We start from the raw sequence: 18,151 nt of genomic DNA, 5'->3' as shown, positions 1-18,151 counted from the left end.
ATTTGCATAAGTCCAAGCATTCTATTTTTAAATAAAACAGCACAAATCTCATTTTTTCATCTTGACCTACTGAGATGATTTATGTTTCCTGGAGTCAGTATGTTTGTTTTTCTCTGTTTAGTAACTAACAAGAAGGATGTGCTGCCAGTCTTCTTACTGACACTCCAGTTGCAACTGCAGCCTCAGAATAGATACTTTTAGAGATACAGTCTCAAGTAATGCTAAGGACTTTTATACAATGTTAAATGCCCTTTAAACACTGCAGTATTGCAGTTATCTTATATCTAAGACAAGGACTTTTATCTCTAAACTTGTCTTTTGCAGCTCCCTAGTTGGCAGCTTCCTTGTTGCCTGGAAATAAGCACTTACACTCTAAAATAGCACTTTTCACCACCAGGCTCTGATGTGTTGAAAGAGAGAAAGATTCAGCACCATAAGGCACATATCTGGCTGTGTGCAAAACCAAGAACAAATGATCTCTCCTGATGACAGGAAGAGCTGCCACTTGCAAGTTCTGCACATTCTTGGCAAATTAAAGGTGATAAAGGTGACCTGGAATGTCTCTTCAGAAAAAGATGTTCTAAAACACACTTCTATTTTCTACGGAACCCATAGTGATATGGAGAGAAACAAAGTACATAGCAAGAGCTCTGCAGCAGCCATTTTATGAGGCAAATACCTTAGTTCCAAAATATCTGTAAGAAATAAGATGCCATATAATTAAAATGGAGTACTTTTTTTTTTTTTTTTTTTTGGTAGAGGTTAGCCATTTAATTTATTTAGATTGATATGTTTAGAGTTAACTTTTCATTCAGCTTTTAGGAAAACATACAGTACTACAAAATTATATTACAGTGAAAAAGTATAAGCATAAGTAGTGATGATATTTCCTTATTAATTGTAAACTGTTCCTACTGATCCAGTGGAGCACACCTGATGACCTTAAATTGTAAATTGAAGGCAGAGGATTCTSCTGGATTTTTTTTTTTTTTTTTTTTTTTTTTTTTTTTTTTTTTTGAACGAGATAATAGCAGGGTCATTCCTTGGGTTTAACAAGTCTATGACTGAGATCTACTTGAATTAATGCCAGCTAAACAAACTTACACTGCTCTTACGATTTGTAGAAATGAGACTGACATTTAAAAAGGGGGGAGGGGRAACAGTCCTTGAGGACTCTCAGATGAAGCTTTATACAAGTGTGAAATACTCTAATCTGATCTCTATCCTCCTTAATCCACATCTAAATCATTAAATTCAAAGCATCACACCTTCAGCTATAGATGACAGTTCTGCCAAACATTTCTTCTAGCTGATGGAGAAGACAAAGACATAAAGGCAGGTAATAGTAGTATGAGCATGTTAACTTCAGCAAATATAACTACAGCAAAGTTCACTATACGAATCAGGTTTTCAAAAACCTTTCAACCCTTTAATCATTCATTGTAGTGTAAATTTCACACATAATAGTTTAAAAGATATATTAAAATATTATTTTGTAAAGTTATATTTGCACATAACAGTTAAAAAGCTTCTAAACATTTTAGGAGCTCAGTAATTTTTTTCGGTAGATTCATTTGCACAAAAAAAGATTTACTTCTACATGTAAACCACAAGTACAAAAAGTTCACTTCACTTGTTCTGTTTATGCAATTCTCGACTTGAATATTCCAGTACAGGTGTGAATATTTGCATATACACAGTACAGTTATAATTCAGAAATTCCTAGGTTTCTAAAAGACAACTGCATAGTGATTAAATAAGCTAAACAGGATTTATAGTCTCTAGAGAAGCTTTCACAAACAAGAAAGTATAGGATTATTCACCAATTACTGCAATATTTGGCCCAATTTCAATATGCAGTCATGTGTGCTCCATAAATCAAATATTTCAGGATAATAATCAAGTTTAGCATGGATATATTTGCTTAATCTACTGAAAGATGAAAAGATGATTAAAAATTTCCATCTTGATTAGTCTCTATTTACTGCTACTTAGAGACCAATGATTTTAAAAATAAACTGGCAGGTCTATGACAATCTTATCACAACTTATTTGGTGCCAAAGGCAGGGACAGAAGGAGTTTATAATATATTAGGGTGTAATTCTGCTCTTCAGATTATTCATGGAAAAAAACTCCTGCTGAAGTCTGATGAAAGAACAGACATGTCAAATTTTTAACTCTGTAGTTGGTTTCTCCATACTGAGAGAATGCAGTTATTTCAGCTGCATATAAATGCCTATCAATGGGAATTGCAGCAAATGGTACCAAAAGAAATAAAAATGTTCCTTATAGTTTATTAAAACAGAGTAAATGGAAGAAATACTGTTTTTATTTTTGCATATGGTATCTTCAGATAAGCTGAAAGGAAGCGTCTTTAGAGAAGCTTCAAAACAATTTTATATCAAATATTCATGGAAGCTCAGACATTGAACACAGTGCACTCTGAAACCACAACATTAACTGAATTTAAGCTTCCAAAAGATGCTACACAGTGCCTGAGAGCAGATGATCTGATCTGTTCTTTGTTCCAAACATCTAAAGTTCACTTAAACTGGAATGCAAATTGCCTGATTATAATGGTATATGTATCCTTATCACTCACTTAAATCAAAAGAATTTTACATTTTTGGGTGGATTCTTTTCAGAAATTTTTGCTTCTATAAAACTGACTTTTTCACTGCAATCACGTTATCATTTACAGGGCTCATCAGTTGACTTCGTAAGTCACTTAAGTGGTTCATTGTTTTGAGCATTAAAAAATATCTAAGAAATATATTACAAGTAGTAAGGAGAGGAAAGATATTTTAGACAATTATTTTCCTCTTACGGCAGAATTTAACAGCTTTTCTAATGAACAATTAATTGTTCAGGTAGATAAGGGGTTTGGCTTTCAAACTCAGCAGCCAATGATGGCACATATCTTTTCTGAAGGCAACACAAGCATATGCAGCTCTTCATCCCAAATATCTATTTCTGCTTCTATGCTGCTTTTAGTTTTGTTACAACATCTATTTGCAGGCTGTGTAAGAAGCCAGGTCAAATAACAGATCCAGCTGAAAAATAACGTAATTAAAAAAAAATAGTATTGAGTTTTCTCGTCTGACTTAGTATGCACCCCCAAAAAACAAGTGAATTTACTCCACCAAAGGGGAAAAGGCAAAGCAGAAACAAGCTGCCAGAAGTGGTAGAGCTAGAAATTGCTATAGCATACAAAAGCGTAAAACAAAATACACAACTAACCAAGATAACTGCTTGTGTGGCCACACAGCAAAACATATTCAGATACTGAGTCATGTTGAAAACAACTAGAGTATTTCACTGGACTATTTTTTTTAGTCAAATAAGTTTAAGGAGAAGCTTAAAGTGGCTCTGCTACCAGAGGAAATATTGATCAAATTACACCCTTGTTATAGAACACCCTGGGGTAATCCACTGTATCATTTATAGGCATATGAGCTAGAAATTATTATAGATCCAAAGTCTGATGCAGGAAAAGGGGACTGGTGATACAAACATGAGAAACTGCTGTTGGGGAGGGGACACACTGAACAACCCATGAAACATGCTAAAATTACGGGAAAAAGAAAACAGATTATCCTTTGTGTTTATACAGTCCTGAACTCAAACAAGCTGACACACCAGTCATTGTTAGTTCTAATCATCATTAATACTTTTTTGAGATTTTTCCACAAAATGTAAATGTCACGGAAGGAATCCCCAACAGAAGAACAAATACCCACACCCAGTACTAGTTATTTACAATGATAATTCTCACGAAATCTTTCTCACAGTTATAGTACTCCAACATGCAGAGTGGCGTTTTAAGAGCTTGAGAAACTGAATACAGTCTCCCTTAATAAATGGGTTGTTTGACTCTTCAATTTCACATCATGAGCTGTAGCAGAATTGTGTATTTTTTCATTCATTATTCACTTTTTTATCTTTATTTTGCTAGTTATCTGGAAAGACTGCAGTTTCTTTTGCCTTCAGAAATGGATTTAAATCTTAAATTTGCTTCTTTACATAGTAATAAAATCAAGAAATTAAGATCATTTTTATTTTTTATCATTATTTCACTTGAAAAAAAAATAAACTACTGAATCTTTGTAATAACAGTTAGAGAAGGAGTTTGAATGGAACAATGGAACATTTTGTAGTATCAAATGCAGAGCTGGATGCATCTATGTTTCTGGAGTCCTGCCTTGTTTCTAGTTAAAATGCATATATTGTTTCCCTGAAGTAACTTTCTATGTATAATTACAAAGATGTGCAATTAATCTCAGAAGGACTACCTAGGACCCACAGCTTGAGACACATCTAACATCTTAAAGGGTTGCAAAAGACTCGAAGGCAATAGCTACAAAAGGCAGCAGCCATTCACTTCAGTCAAGGTGGTGTGTGGGGGGTTGAARAATGGCTCCAGCTTAACGCAAGGTTAAGGCCTACCATTAGCTGGCTGAATTGCTGGTAAATGCTAATTCTTCTTCTGCCCTGCAGGGACTGAATACAAGGACTTACAGCCATACATAAAAGCTAATACGTAAAGCTAATCCTCATCTATACACTCAAGAATATTTGAGCTGCTATCGTGAGGGTGGCAAAGACAGATGAGTCACAAGAGGATTATCCTTTTCAAAAGATTGAATGAATCCTGTTTTATAAAATCAGAATGGAAGAAAAGATGGAGATACTGAAAGGACTGCCTGCAGCATGGAAAAGCAAGCAATCTGTTTATTCTGAGAACATGAAAGTTTCAGCACCAAATAAGATGAACAAAAATGGACTGGAATCAATTCTATGGGTCCAAATAGATGTCTTACATTTTTTTTCTTCTAAAAATTGTAGGTCCAATTAAGACAAGAAATGGACTATTCCTTAACAATCGTCATATCTGACAGCAACAGGAAAAAGATAGCTAAAGAATTACACTTGCAAAAGACCTAGAACATATTACTGAGTGTGATATCTAAGTGTACCATACATAACAAAGAGCTAGCTACAAATATATAGCAAGTTAATTCTTTAGAGCTATAGTTCAGCAATGAATCAGTTTAAATAAAAATTATTAAGAATACTGGCACAGTTGTGAGCTGTTTTTGCAACCTTGTACCATCTGACAAAAACTCTTCTAAATAAGTAAAATTTCTGAAAATTCTGTGCCCTAGAATTATCACACAATTGCTGAACACATTATTGATTTCGTTCACACTATAGAAATATCTCTTGTAAAACAAGAAGCTCTTGATATACCTGAAAATCCACATTACAAGTTCTTTTGATGTTGGCAAACAAAACTCACACTTGGCAAATATAAGCTGTCACAGTGAAACAGAAGTCCTCTGAATCTCACAAAGGTGTTTCAACTACAGCATTGCTGCAGAAATTCTGGAATAATAGTGAGTAAAATAGAGACTAAGTGGGCTGCAGAAGCTATGCAAGGGAACTGAGGACTTATATAGTGTGCCATTTTAAAACTTAGGCCTCGAGGGCTTAAGACTCAGACTTGATAGTGTTTCCAAAACCCACCAACCAGTTGTAGGGTTGCCAAACTACAGGACTTCCCATGTAACAAAACTGTGCATTCCATATGTAAAGTATATGGGGCCCACTGATCCAATGGAGCACACCTGATGATCTCAAATTGTAAATTAAAGGCTTTTTTTTTTCTTTTTTTTTTTTTCTCTTTGGAAGAGATAATAGCAGGGTCATTCCTTGGGTTTAACAAGTCTGTGAATGAGATCTACTTGAGTTAATGCCAGCTAACCAAACTTATACTGCTCTTATGATTTGTAGAAATGAGACTGACATTTGGGGGAGGGAGGGGACAGTCCTTTTGACCACTGGTCAGTCTGAAATATTCTTTGTTTATTAACTCCTGCACAAGACAGTATATTCATATCTACTGTGGAAGCTTTGTTATAGTAAGATTCTCCCATCTATATCTTTCTGGATGCACAGCTCTCACAACTCTGATAGCATTAATTCTCCCCTAGTCTTTATGGAAATGTAAGGGATTACTGAAAGCTTCTGTGCTACAACTATTCCAATTTAAAAAATGAAATAAATCTTATCTTGTTAAAAAAAAAGCATTTTTCCAGCATATAAATTAAATTGTCAAGTAAACATTAACAAAAGACCATGTTTATTTTATTATCTGATGTAAATAATACTTTAATTACTTCAAATCATCATCATTTATTTATGAGTAATATATTGAATGTGTAGGAGATGGTAAGTATGACCTGTGATCCCCACTTAACATACCAGCCTAGAGAGCAGAAATCACAGCTAATAACAGACAACATGCACAGCAAAACATTAAGCCAACAGGACTGGAGGCAATCAACCAGTAAATTATGCAGTCATAAAATAACCAGTCCTCCTGATTTCCTTTTCTGCCTCCTTCCCCTGACTCCCATGGGCAGTGTTGTAAAATATGTTTTCAAAGGGACATTCTCATGCCCAGATTGTTCTTAAAAATAATTATCTGCTTGATAACCTTTTAACTCTGGTCTATCTACACTCCTCCCAAYGCACACTTTGAAAGAAAATTTTTCTGAAATTTGTAAAGTATTCATGGTAGTGCTCTAGATTAGCGGAGCTGGTGAAATAATGCACTCAACTTTTGATTCTGATTGCTATGGCAAAAGCTAGCTTCACGCCCACTGGACCAGATATGATTTTTGGCCCATACAGGATGCCATTGTACACTGTATATTGCATTTTCTGCATATTTCTAGGTTTTTTAACCTAGCTTTTGTCTTTTAAAGTAATTTCTTAASTAATCCCTTCCTTCTGTACATTGAGTTCTTCTCTAGAAACTGTATAGATTGGTAGTTAAAAACAGACTCTGTTTGTATGGAGGGGGAACAGAGTTCTCTGAATGGGAGCAAAACTTCTCATCAGCATCTAATTTCTCTGTCCTGCTTTCCCTGTATTTTGTCCCCAATTTTTCATTCCCCTACACTGCATCTGCCATCTACTGGCAAATTAGTGTAAAACAACTTGAGATCAGAGACTCAATTTCAGTCCCTTTTAAGCAAGGGCCTGTACCTGGCTTCAATGCCACCTCCAGCTATTAGGAGTGTCAGTCACACAGATAGTCTTTCTCAGGCTCACCCACACAAGCTGAGCCATGACCTAGATAGAAACGTTTGCATACTCTGGTTATCACTCCCTTGTCAACTCAGCATATGAACTGTGATTTTTCAGAGACTTGTGAACAAGCCAAAATTTGGCAGGGTAACTTCTATGTGTAGCTTTTAGTACAGAAACTTTAATAATAAGTGCAGAAGTTCCTCTAAAGTAAGCACATCTTCTATTCTACCTCCCTTATCTTCCTACCCCCAAGAGCCATGATAAAGAGCATACCACTTATTTAAGCAAACTTCCTGCCAAATGCSAAGTTCCATTGCTCAAATAGGCAGAGATACTAGAAACTCTCAGCAGTTAAAAGAATGCTTTCTCGTAAGTGAACCAGCTGTTCTTCCTGTTTTTGCCCAGGACAGATATTAGACATTAAAAAAAAAATGTAAAAAGATCTTCTCCTTCCTCTTCCACCCAAATTATACACATTTGGAAAAGGGATCTTCTAAGAAAATATGTTAATAACTTTAAATAGGCAGTTCTATCAATTCCACATCTTTATCTATACTTTCAGCTTGCACTGTTTGCAGCTATGGGCTTTACATTTCTCACCTTTACATTGTCTCAGCTTGGGTCAAGTAGTAGTCTTCAGTGGGTCCTAAGATGATGAACAGCACATATTGACTTCAAAATCAGAGTTCTGTGGGACAATCCAATGTATAAGCTTCTCAATAGCACATTTGTCTCCGTGATAAGTAACAGTTACACAATACTGATGAAATTATTCATTAAGCACGAAATTAGGAGTAATGTAGGCTGCACTGAGAAGGAAGCTATTATAAACATGCAATACTAATTTTAGCTATAACAATTGTGACATGTAGTTTCTTCTTTTGCAAGTTTCTTCATTTGTTGCTTGAGAATATGACCAATATCAGACGTATGTCCATATCCCTTTCTTTGAAGTCACATGTTTATCAGCTGATTCCTAATTCAATATCTCACTTCACCTCATTAAAAACATATTCTGGTGAATATGTGGACAAAGAAGTAAAATTTTCTTTCTTAATCAATAATCTTTAATGAGAACAGGAGATGAGGTTTTACAATTTCTTGTCTTCCTTTAATTCATTTCTCTACACAAGTACTCTGCCACTTTCTGAAGTTGTATATTGTAGATTTTCTTTGTTCATACATATCCATTTATTGCTTACTTAATTTTCATTTGAATTATCTCTAAGCCAATTCATTCTCCTTTTATTTGGACAAAGAATTCAGATATGTTCAGTGCTTTCACTGAAACACTGTTTCAATCATGACATTGTGTATGACATTTGTTATAGTATATAAATATTCCCCAAAATACATAGGAACTGTTATGTCCTATTTGACAGATATCTTAAGCAGATATCATTGCTACTTCAGATCTCTAAGTTGCACATTACACCTGCCAATCATTCCATTTTCTTGTTGCTGTAAGGCAGTTTGAGTTAGTCCATTATTAATTTCTGGGGGGACTGGAGCCGAAACTGAGTATTGATGTTATGCAGGCAAAACTTTGCCGGTTGTTCCTGGTCTTATTTCTCTTAATACATGGCATGCAGACTATTTGCCAGTAGCATCTCTATTGTGACCAGTTTACTTCTAAAATTAGATTTTATTAAGACTACCATAACTATTAGTGAAATCATAGCTACTGAAAGGCATATTAATCAGTAAAAAGCGTACAGTGGAAGAAGCAGTATTCAGATGTTCTACTGGTCTGAGCTTTTTCAAGTAACACACCTCCTGTGTGTCCCTCAGTTCTTCTGCGAAATGGAAACAATTGTATCAATTTCCTTTGTAGAATGCTTTAAATCAACGAYGACAGACACAGAAATGATTAACAGTGGCAGATAGAGCACATTATTTGAGCAGGTAAAAGTTCGCAATTTTATTCCGCTCGCTTCTTCTCTAGCTTTTGCCTTTATTATCTGACAGGATTTGACCATACATGTTTTTCATTAGCCTCTGAGGCTGTGTGGTTCAAGTCACAACCGGACTTACATGAACCACAAGTGGATTTAAAAATTGAGATTTGAAATATRACTTGGTTATATACTCAAAGAAAGATTTTATAGCTTTGTTATAATAATATGCTTTCTAGCACATAATCAGTCCATTGGGTTCTCAAGTGCTCAAAGTCAAGACAGAGCAACATTTAGAATACAACACATGTGATTTCAAACTTTCTAGAATACAGAGCACTTCATGCACTGAACATCATCTCTGCTGTATTCATGATAGAAAAGTTTATAGTCTTCTGTTTCAAGGAAGATACGTCAACACATTCTTGTGTGGCTGAACATAGAACAGATGGATCTCCTTGGTACAAAAACACTGCTAAAACTTCAGATAGAATATCCTTTTTGAGTCATCTTAACTTGGTCTAAAGCAGCACCATGAAAAGCAAAGGATATTAAAAGGAAGAAGCAACTCCCACAGTATGTGAAAAGCTGGATTACAAACTCAGAAAATAACCTGAGTGATTGCTAAAGTGACCGGTAGTCACTTTACAAGCTTTCGAAAGCAGCTTCCACTCTGTGTGTTGGGGTCATGGCAGAAAATATTCTGCATAGAATCATGAAAGGAAAACTAAAAGAAAAGAATGTGGGAGGTGGTAGGCAATCATCTCACCTTCCTCTCAGAGTACTGGTAAATGGTAATCACTAATGCCATAGCTTAATCCTTTTCAATCAGGCAGCAGCAATCCTAATGAAACTACCTTAGATAAGATTATGGTAAGGAATATGAAGTTCAAGATGTCCTTCTAGGAGGGCTTTTCAATACAGGTACTTGTCAGTACAACACAGTCACTTTCAACAGTGACTCTGTTGAAACTTTAACTTTGCAAGGATGTAAAATGTAAATATTTTTATACAGCTGAAAAATGCAGTGCAACTGCATATCATTGTAAACCTGCACAGCTATAATCTGGCACCTCTGTGCAGATGAATTACAAGAAGATAGTAAAGCAGCCATGTCACAGACTACTATCAGTAGCTATTACACTACTTACCTAGAATTCGCAACAGTTGCTATTCTGTCTTGGCATATTCTCCCACTTTATTACCAAAATTAGATAGATTAGAACAAGACTGAAAGATGCCAGTGTAGGATTGTCTATTAGGACTCACACATATACAACATTCATGTACAATTAAACACGCTATGCACTTTGCAGATAGTGACTTAAATGAATGATGATAATTTCTTTAAAATACATGCTGATATTTTCCCATTCATACAGTCTTAAAATAAAAATTCTTTTCAACTAGATGAACAGAATCTATATGATTCAGTTAAYATTTTCTGTTAAACATTCTAAAAGCCCCAATTAACCCTAAGAAATAATTTTTATATAATGTCTTATTATTTTTAAAAGTCTAAATATGCACTGAGATAAAAGAAAATCAAATAAAATCAATGTCACCATGAGCAGGATGAACAAAGACTATGTATAAGTTTAGAGTGTCGTTCTCAAAAGCGAGAAAAAGGAAACAGCCACATCACTGATCTTATTCATAGATTATACAAAATGTTGCAGACAGGGCTCCTTAACTCTATGAAGTTTGATTCTTTTCATATTCTGGGAGAACTTGGAAGAATTTTTCCCCCTCCCTCCCTTGTACCTCACCCCATTTTTTTTATTGTTATCGGCTTATGATGATACCACACATGTTTCTGGATTTGTTTTCACAAGTAATATTGTGATTCATGTAATCATCATGGTTTATGTCCTTATTGGTAATGAAGGATTTTATGTTCTCCTCTTTTATAAATTACAGAAAAGAGGTGAAGAACAAGAAAAAAGAGAAAAAAATTGTTGTTGTGAGCCATAACAGAGCAGCTATTCAAAGGATACTCAACTGCATACAAACTATTCATAGTTTTTTAAAAGTCATATTCCTATTAACCTAATTTTTACTATTCAGTATCTCTTCCATTCCCAACATATCACATTGTCCTCTGCTCCCCTCCTCAGTTTTCCATGAGTCTTTACTAGGCTACTGTTATTTGTAGTATGGAAATCACAGCAGAACAAAAATATTTAATTTACATACAGATATTGACTTGACAAGCTCTTGTAAGAAATACTCTGAAAATGAAGGAAAACATTTCCATTAATTATATTATTTTCTGCTTTAGAATGATGATGAGAGAATAATTTTCAAAATTGAGAAAGACATATTATGGGAGAGAGTTTTTCCCTTTGTCAATGTTTATTGGATCATGACTGAAGTGAATAAATGTTAATAAGGGAGATGAATCTGCAGGTTCACCTCAAGAACGATAACGTTGTACCTAAAGATGGAGGGTAAAAGAGTTACAGGTTCGGTTCTAAGCTGTACTGCAAATTTCCTGCTCAATCCTGGTTTCTATAGCTATTAACATGACACATAACTTTCTCCTCCTGTCCTTTATCTGTTTTGTCAAGGTTGCCCATTAGTATAGGCTTACTCAGTATCTAATTCTAAAAAGTAAAAAAATAATAACAACAATAAAAAAATCTCAGGTTGACCTTTTGAGCACTGACATAAAACAAAACTATTCCACAGCTTTATTTTCAAAGATCTCTGACATAACAAAAGGCAAAGGAAATAAACACATATAGGAAGAAATGGCTGCATTAGAATTTTATCCTGAGAGCATATTATGCTTGTACTTTATAATCGGCATTGCCTCAATGCTAGTTTCTAGGCAGAGCTTAAATTAAGTTTGACCTCCAAAGATATGTCTCATTGGTGTCACATCAATGGAAGAGGTTTTCTCTCTTCTGGAATACATTTCTACAAATAGGATCAGCAGAAATACCCAAGCTCTTAGTTTCTACTTTAGAAGGCAACAGAACAATGAAGAGGTGCCACAGGAATCCGTAATCTTCAAATTTATCCCCAGTACTCAAAATCAGAAATAAGTCACTTACATAGGCCTTCAGGATATCATACAGCTTTCCTGTTTCAACAAGCCTTTTGATGAAACATGAACATTCACAGAATATAAGAACTGCTAAGAAGCATCCTTCATTTGCATTATGCAGTTATAGGTTGGCACATTATGAACTACTCTATTAATTTTGTAGCTTTAAATTTTACTTGCATTTTGGCTTTGTGATGCAACCTTTTTCTTTCAAAAATCTTAAAACACTGCAAACTTTTTTTTTTTTTTTTTTTTTTTTTTTTTTTTNTGGACGCAATATCTAAAGCCTATAGAACATGGGGAACCCAAGACAAGTTTGTTGCCATACCAGAAACAACAATCACCAGGTCAGAGTAACTGACCATTGGCCTACTTACAGTGTCTCCCAACAGTAAGATAAAATCCACTASCTTGAAACACTACTAATCCTGACCAACAGCTGTGAGAAGAGATCTTTCTTACAACAAATAAGGTACAATAATAGTAGTATTACATTTAGTAGTAGTTGGTCACAAACTAACGCTACCCAAAAGGACAAAGCTGCTTTCTCAACCTTGAACATTTCAGAAGTCAGTTAAACACATCAATTAGTTTAAAACATTTTTCCAACAGTCGTGTCACTTTTCAATTTTGACTCATGTTCTCTTTTGCCAGTGCTGCTGAGATGTGTTAAAATAAGAGTGGCTTTTAGAGTCTGATTTTAAAGTAATATTGGAAAGATCTCATTCATTTACTCATGGAGGAGAAAATTTCATAACCCCTTTAAACAAACAGCATTTTAAAAGATACTGCTATATATTTCTTAAAGCAGCAGGACAGATTGATCATACCTTTAGTTTCTGGAATGAAATGCATCTTTCAAATTAATTTAGTTTTATTCATACCATAGTAAGACACAGAAGAATAATTTTTAAGGGCAAAAGCATTGTGGTAGTATTCAGAGACTCCAGTACCTAATTATGCTGTGTGGTACACATACACCAAAGACGCTCCCTGCCCAGAAACCTAATCTCCTTCAAGTATTGATGAATACAGTATTTATAAACATATGAAAGATAAATGTGAAACAGACAAATTTAGATATCAGAGCAAAACTGTGTACAGCACATTGGATGCCAAGRACTAATGTTTGTAATTTTCCTTCTCATGGCTTCTCCTAACACATTGTTATAATTACTGCTCCCACGGCTGAAGCTGCCAGTACAGACTCTCCCTACAGTACCTCAGAATAAACATCTGAATATCATATGTTTCATTTCTCTCTATTGTCTAAGTAGCATTTGTCAAATTACACTTTAAATAAATTTGAAACAATAACTCTATAAAACATAGAAGTATCAACAGTAGCTTCTCTTTAATTGTAGATTAAAAATTATCATCAGAGATGCACTAGCAGTCAGAAAGAAACAGCTGTAATTCACTAGAGGAACTAGTTATAATAATATCAGTAATACAATGTTGTATGTTTTGCAATACTGTATGTTAAAAACAACCACATTTCCAAATAAAGGGTACAACATATGAACATATCCCCATTCATTTAATCAGAATATATTCCACAGTGACTGTTCTCCAGATTCTTTAAGTATGTTTCTAATACTTCTCAAATTCCTCTGTTCAAGAGACCTAAAACAGCCCTACCTCTTCACTTTCCATATTTGCACTCAACACATACAGAGTGGCTTTCTCCTATTATTGCAAGGCTTTTCATATGAACAAAAGGCTTTCTTCAGAGACATTTCAGATTCACTGATAAGAATTCCCAAATTCAGCTTACATTTGACACGTCACATTTCTCACTGAGAGCAGGTATTAATTTGGAGAGAGGGGAAGGGGAGTTAACAACTATATTATGCAGGTATTATACTTTTTTTTTTTTTAATAGCTGCCTAGACTAAGTTCTCTTTCTGAAATGCAATTCATAGTTACCTGATTTTAAATTACCTGATTTGGGGGGATCTTACAATAATAAATTTAAATTAACTTCAAAGTTTCTGACATGAATTTTTTCTTTGAATATTCCCTTCTTATGCTGACACAGAAGTTCTTACAGGTTACCAAATACAAACAATAAGCAAAATCAAAAAGGTGAGCAGTCACTGCAATTTGTTGAGGATCTTGTGTTATTAAACCAGAGGCAGCTGATAGAGTCAAAACAAAGTCTTGAACCATCTTGAATAATCACATTTTAGATGAATCTTATGCAAGACTTTGAATTCTAACTTCATTGTGTAAAAGAAGGAAAGTCTTTGTCCTTTATTTCTAAATAAAATGGAATAGTGACACCAAATACTGACAGTAGAAGGGCTGAAAAGAGAGTTACATATCTTTGTAACTTCCTATAAATCACTAATAGTCAAGTTTAAACGCTTGAACAGTCTATACCTATCAAGGTAAGGCATAGAATACTCTGGGCCCTACATATCTACAGCTTCACAGTAAAGATCATGATCAATCATCCCACTTTTTAAACACAAACAAACTTAAGTCATCTTAAAAAGACCTGCGACCATCTAGAAAGTGAAATGAACCTTAGCACACCAGTTATATTCCTGAGATGGATAGGTGGGACATTATCAGTTAAACATAACAGAGCATGCATCACTACAGTCATTGTTAATGGGGAGACTCCAGTCTTTTACCCCTTCCTTGTAAATCCAACCCTGGGATTCCCCTMGACAGGAAATTTCGATTATTTTCAATAAATGAGTCATTAAAGAACTTATCTTATTGACTCCTCTGGCTTACAGTGAGAAGACACCAAAATTCCTAGTGGTGATTGGCTACCAAAAACAATGTTTTGTAAGAATTTATTTTAATTTATTTTATTACAATTAGCTAAAGATAAACAGCCGGAATCAAGTGATCACTTAGTGGCTGGCATACTACTGGTCATTCTAAGATCTGCTTCTCTCTTCTCTGTTTTAATCAAAAGAGTTGGAAATAAATTTTAAGAAAAAATATCAACTCAGCAATTTCTAATTTTAGGATCAATCTGAAAATATCTAGTAAGTTCAAAATATTTCCTCCTAAAAACTCTAAAGACTTCTTAGGATGTATTTGATAGTAAGCATTTGCTATCAGATTGATAGCCATGTGTTCAGGAGTAAGATACTGATATTTCAGTTATTTGTATTTTTCACAGTCCTGGTAAGAACTTCTTGTAAGGATTTCTTTAAATAGCTGCTTTTAACGGTTTTAATCTTTAATGTTTTTGAAACACTAGCAGAAGACTGAATCTTTGTTGTGATCTTAGCTTCAATAATAGTTCCATACATACATATACATATGTATGTACATATACATATGTATATACATAAAGTAAGCACAGAACCAAATCATGAGATTCTGCAGGCCTCAGGTTTTATATAAACAAACTATTCAAATAATGAACAAAAATCAATGGTAATTAATGCTTTAAAAAAACTGAGACCAATTGGCAGAAATTTCGAAAGTCATATCCCAAATGAAGATACTAGGCTTCTTAAAAAGCATTATTGTTGGCCCTGAAAGCTATTCATTTGTCTGCAATAACCATGTTCTACAAGAGAAACATTAATCAGAAAAATCACTCAAGTGCCTAAGAAAAATGGCTTTAACAAACCAGCACTTCAACGATCCATGTTTATGCTTTTTCTTGCACTTGTCTCTTCAGTCTACATTTTCACTGTCACCCATGATACACTGAGAAGACATGAGATTATGTAAAGTGAAATCAGATTCTAACGTAATCCTGCATTTTTTACAGTCTCACATTGGACTTTCCTCTTGATCTGCCTGCAGGGGCCAGAACAGTTTCCACAAAGAAGATTTTAAAATAAATACTAAAAGAGGTGTAGTGAGCTTTGGAATGTAAACCAAGACGTGGAAACCCAGTTCCAGCTTTGACATTAAAAATTAATAGGAGAAAGTAACCAATATTTTGGTTACTACCCAAAGCAAAAGCAAAAATCTGTATGTTCCAAACTTTAACTTTCTTTTAATTACCAAGACAGCTGTCATAATGTAACCAGCTGAGATACTGCTCCATTATCTCAATCCTCCAAGGAAGACATCCCCAGCAAAGAAATAGAAATAGAAGGTTTTAAAAAGTTATTCTTTTACTACTCTAAGTTATGAACTTAGCACCTTTGATATGCCCCTTTCCCTTTCAGAAGGATTATGAAAGTCAAATTCCAAACAGACCAAAATAAATGAACTGACAGAGAAATGGCCTGTTTCCCTGTTGTTGAACCTTCAAATATATCAGTTCACTACATGAAATAACTTTTCTGATTTTGCTGTATGATTTCTTGAGATAGTAGATAGTTTAATGCTGTATGGTATCAGATTCCTTAACTGGAACAATTACAATATTGAATCTTGAAAAAAAAAAATTAATTATGCAATGAGTTAAATAGGGTTAATTGAAAATSATTTTTGGCAGTCTAACTAAAGTTGGGCACACAGATGTAATTGGATTAAACAGGTCACTCAGCTGAACAGGCAGTCTCATTCCACTGTTTCCCATGCTGCCTTACTTCAGCCCTAATCCCAGCTATAAAAGCATCTGTATGCTTTTTTATTGGGTTAATATTCTATCTGTTCAGGGAGCTTAACTGATTCATCTAGAGATCATTCTGTTATAACTGAAATGGTAGGCATGTATTACCTGGAGTGGGAGTAGAGCCTTGAGTAGCAACTAGGTTTTAGAACAGCTTACCTCATCTCTTAAAACTGCACTTTTATAGGATCCTATGCATTCTCAACTACACAACTTTCCACTTCTTAGTTCTTGTTATGTTAACTGAATCACTTGTTCAATTGCCATATTCTCTTCTACTGAATTTTGCAGGTAATTAAATAAGGAGAAAGAACTCTCCCCTCTCTCCTTCCCCCCTTCAGAAACATCTCAGAGATTGTGTACATATAAAAAAAGAAAAATGTGCCACAATTCGGTTTTGGTACTGTTAAACACACAGATCCTTTTTCAAAGGAAGCTCAAAGAAAAAAGTACATGCAAAATGTGTAATTAATTACACTAATGTGTAATTACATAAATGCAGAATCAAGCTATATTCAAGCTTCCCAAACAGTTTGTCAGTCTCTCTGAAGACGTCCTACTAACCAAATACCATGTATATATATATATATATGGTATATAAAATATATATAAAAGATTAACTTTTCTGTCAGAAAAAGATATAATGCAATATTCAGTCATTTCAAATACTTTAAGAATATGAATCTGCTTTTCCTGACTGTGTTAAATTTTAATTTAACTAACTTCTACCACAGTTTATGCCAATGCTATAAATATCCAATGCATTTATACTGTCACATAGCATTCCATTTTGTCACCTCCAGATTGGACAGATAAGATACAAGAGCTCTGGACAGCCTTTGTTATGAAAATAAACCTGACTGCCCTAATGCCACAGTTTTAGTCTAAATACTGGCAATATCTTTTGTAAGAGAACTCTATTGCAGTTGGTTTATTTGGGGAAAAAAACATTGTGAACAGCTTTGACAAACAGGAGTTTTGCAACAAGGTCACAGGCTTAATTCAGATCTGCCCTTTTCTGATTAAACAGACAGTATTTTACCACAATTGGCTCTAGTCACTGACTGATTTTTGTTCCCAAATACCTGTCATCACCGTCACTGATGCATTCAGGAAGAGCAAGACTACAGCCAAACAGCATGATGTGTTGGTAGCAGCTGAGACGGTTGAGATAACTGAAGAACTTCAGGAACTTTTCCATTTCAATGCTTTTGACAATGGAAAGAACTGAAGTTAAAGTGGTGTAGTTATATGGCAGCATTTGGCACTGGCTGTTGGTGATATTTATGCAGGCACCTGTGAAATCAAAACAATTAAATTTAGAACAAATGAACCAACTATTAAATGGTGATTGATAGTGAAGATATATAGAATTTACTAATCAGTATATATAATATATAAGTAATGGCTGTACCTCACAGATAAGATGACACTCCACAATGCTATCAGAATACTGTCCAAGAATGAGTATCTAAGAACAGAAGGAATCTGGATAAGCTTGGCAATATAGTTTGGATAAGCAACCAACCTCTTACATATTTTCACAATTGACCCTCTCAGTC

At 34.5% G+C, this 18,151-nt stretch overlaps 1 protein-coding gene across 4 annotated transcripts in view; it reads right to left on the bottom strand.

Moving 5' to 3' along the window:
* CORIN (corin, serine peptidase) overlaps nucleotides 1-18,151 on the bottom strand; it is a 146,320-nt gene that overhangs the window by 77,463 nt on the left and 50,706 nt on the right. For all 4 annotated transcript variants that reach the window (XM_085322797.1, XM_085322799.1, XM_085322800.1 and 1 more), the window contains exon 4: nucleotides 17,675-17,885. In XM_085322797.1, coding sequence (XP_085178923.1) covers nucleotides 17,675-17,885 — 211 coding nt within the window. The remainder of the gene's footprint in view (nucleotides 1-17,674; nucleotides 17,886-18,151) is intronic.

Source organism: Rhea americana, unplaced genomic scaffold (genome assembly GCF_003343005.1).
Source record: "Rhea americana isolate MKP2758 unplaced genomic scaffold, rheAme1 scaffold_8, whole genome shotgun sequence".
Taxonomy (NCBI): Eukaryota; Metazoa; Chordata; class Aves; order Rheiformes; family Rheidae; genus Rhea; species Rhea americana.
Note: the sequence above shows the minus strand (reverse complement) of the source record. Positions and strands in the feature narration are given on the sequence as shown.